The sequence below is a fragment of the Sinohyriopsis cumingii genome, chromosome 5, assembly GCF_028554795.1.
Source record: "Sinohyriopsis cumingii isolate HCF-2022 chromosome 5, ASM2855479v2, whole genome shotgun sequence".
NCBI classification, from domain to species: domain Eukaryota; kingdom Metazoa; phylum Mollusca; class Bivalvia; order Unionida; family Unionidae; genus Sinohyriopsis; species Sinohyriopsis cumingii.
Window position 1 is genome coordinate 136,770,640 of NC_142965.1, and position 3,202 is coordinate 136,773,841.

At 33.8% G+C, this 3,202-nt stretch overlaps 1 protein-coding gene across 1 annotated transcript; it reads left to right on the forward strand.

Annotated features, from left to right (window-relative positions):
• Positions 1-396: 396 nt before the first annotated feature.
• Positions 397-1,530, forward strand: LOC149800315 (heat shock 70 kDa protein 12A-like). Its single transcript, XM_089958385.1, has 2 exons — positions 397-585; positions 793-1,530. Exons 1-2 carry the CDS (start codon positions 397-399, stop codon positions 1,528-1,530), a joined length of 927 nt encoding a protein of 308 aa, XP_089814511.1.
• Positions 1,531-3,202: the final 1,672 nt, after the last annotated feature.

Consider the following 3,202-nt stretch of genomic DNA (forward strand, 5'->3'; position numbering starts at 1 on the left):
TTTCTCAGCCAGGGATTAAAAACGAAAACCTGAAGATAGTACTAGAACCAGAAACATCGTCCATTTTCTGACGCCTTCTCTCAGTAGAGAAGATGGTCGAAGGAGGAATGGCTTCGTTTAAGCGAGGATGAATATACACGGTGCTGGACGCAGGAGGTTACTTAATCACTTCATTATTTTTTCATCAATTTTGCATTGCCTCTATATTAAGTACTGAAACTGCAATTTTCAATCGAAACCTAAAGCTAAGAGTTTATAGTAAAACTAATACTTTATATAAATCTGTAATAATATACTTTTCTTTCATTTATTCCATAAAGGTGAGGTTCGAAGATGATTACGTTTTGACATACTCTCAAAATTGTAACGCAAATATTTGTTACCAATAAATAGATCATGAAATATTTCTCAGAAATACTTTTGGAAGAAAGCAAATATGTAGCGCAGTACAATGTATCTTCCATAGGTGGAACCATAGATATCACTGTTCACGAAGTTTTGCCTGATGGAAGTCTGAATGAACTTCACAAAGCCAGTGGTGGAGCATGGAGAGGAACTCAAATAGACGAAACCTATAAGCAATTTGTAATTAGCCTGGTTGGAAATCCAGTGTTCCTGTGCTTACAGCTTTAGAACGAAGAAGACTATCGGGACATATTCAGAGACTTTGAGATAAAGAAGAAAGATATTGCTCCAGATAACAATAATAAAGTTGCAGTTCGATTACCGTTCTCACTGAAAGAAATCTTTGAAGATGAATCTGGTGAAGATCTTCGCACATTCATTTTACAGACAAGATATGCCAATGAAGTGTCCTTGACATGTGACAAGCTCCGCATAAACGCCTCCGTGATGAAACGTTTTTTCTCTAATGCCATTTACAGCACTGTATCCCATTTGAAGGAGCTGATGAAAGACAAGAATGTCCGCAGCGTATCTAACATTCTGATGGTGGAAGGGTTTTCTGAGTCCAAGATGCTTCAACATGCCATTCGTTCCAGCTTCCCTAACCTCAAAGTCGTCATACCACAGGAAACAGGATTGGTGGTTTTGAAGGGGGCAGTAGTTTTTGGCCATAGCCCATCTTCTGTTTCACACCGTGTCTACAAATACACATACGGTGTTGATCAAGCACTTCCGTTTGACACTGACAAAAATGACATCAGGAAGCGAACAGAATACGATCATGTACCACATTGTGATGACATATTTGATAAGTATGTTGAAATAGGCCAATCTGTGGCATTAGATGTGACTACTACAGAACAACCTTACATACCGAAGTACGAAAGTCAAAGTTCCATTAGATTTACAATATATGCCTCAACCCAGAAATCCCCAATGTACGTCACAGATGACAGTTGTGTGAAGCTTGGATACGTCAATATTAATATTCTCGATAAAAGTGTGCCAAGAGACCAGAGAACTGTTATTTTTTCTATGACGTTTGCAGGTACAGAAATCGAGGTTACAGCAAAGAAGAAAAGAACAGGAAATGCTATAAAGGCCACTGTCAATTTTCTTGGTTAGCTTGTAAGTAAACGACCTATCTTCATAAAGATATTAAAATATAAGTATAGTCATGTAAAGGATATCATTGAGCAATACAAATTGAATGTGTATTCAAACAAAGGAGCCATACATGTTAGCATCTTGTCTATAGTTCACATTATCTTCTATATCATTTTCATACAGCAAAGAATTATGGCTGAAATAGTATCAGTATGTGTATTTAATTTGCATTGTTAGTTAGTATTTATATCTTTTTTATTTCCATATATGCTATTGATAATATAACATTATATGTCGGACTTTACCTTGTCCAAAGTCAAGTTCATTTTCTACTTAACCTGAATCATTGACTTTCCTAAATTCTGTAAACACCTAATGCATACATAAAATATTATCTATGTATATACGTTTAATATTAGGATCATTATAAATATAAGTAAATATTAGGATCATTATAAATATAAGTAAACATTTTGTTTTAGGTCTGGGTCTAGGTTATTGGAATTCCTTTATAAATTTACCTGGCCTACAGAATAAATTTCCACATTCTGTATTATAACTGTAGTAATAGACTTTTAATTATAATTAAGATTTTATCTCGTAAACATGAAGAGCTTTCTAAAATTTCGTTTTCCATTAGGAAATAGTTTTGTTTAATATCAAATGCTGATTTTGACCTGACGTTAAGCAGAGGAAATTATTATCTTGTTTTTCTAGCAATTAATTATTCGTGGTTTAAGATTTTAGCAGAACCAGTTGTATTATTGTTGATCCAGTAGTTAATTTGGGCTGGAATTTATTTACTCAAATTATTTAATACAAGTGATTCTTCTCCGGCAATACAAAGTGCTAAATAATAACATTCTTGGAAATAAAGACTTAAATTATAATGAAATTTCAAATTAGGTTTTATTTTTAGATTGTATTAGTATGCTACAATAAAAGACTCTTGGCATATCATCACTACACGAACCACTACAGAGACATCAACAATTCCAGTGTTGGATTTAATTTAGACTTCCACTAAGGTTTATTCAGAGCATAAATCATTCGTTTTTATGTCTCTAATTTTAGTATAATTTGGGATTTAATTCGCAATACCGAAAGTTATTTTTACATTTTCACTTTGTATTATAAGGAAATAAATTATTTATTCAGTTCTAAAAGCTTGTTGTTTCTTACTCGTTTCTATTACTTATTTTAAGACTTTAGATTCGTAATAGAATATATTTATTGAATTACATCAAAAGAAATGTGCAAGACCATTTTTCCAGGTGGTTCTCACGATCAGTTCTTGCTGCTTCCTATAGGAATTCGTCCTTGTCCATAGTAACGAAAGGCAAATAGTTTTTGTTTTTACTAAATGGTTGCAAAATAATTTGTCTTTCAGTTATCTAGAAACTGAGATAGCAACTAAAAACTGGGACTACTCAGCCCATTAACTCTCTCAGCCAATAAAGAAACTGGGATAGCAAATACAATTATGGGACTACTCGGCCAATAAAGAACTCGGCCTACCCTAATCGGTCCATTACATACTCGGCCTATTGGTCCACGATTTATATAATAGCAATCTAAAGGTCTCGTAGACTATCTTAGGTTTGGGTGGGGTGCTCCCAGTATTATCTTTAATTATTACAGAAGACTCACCCAGGCTCGTTTTTGTTAGAAATTGAAGTAGTGATAGAGA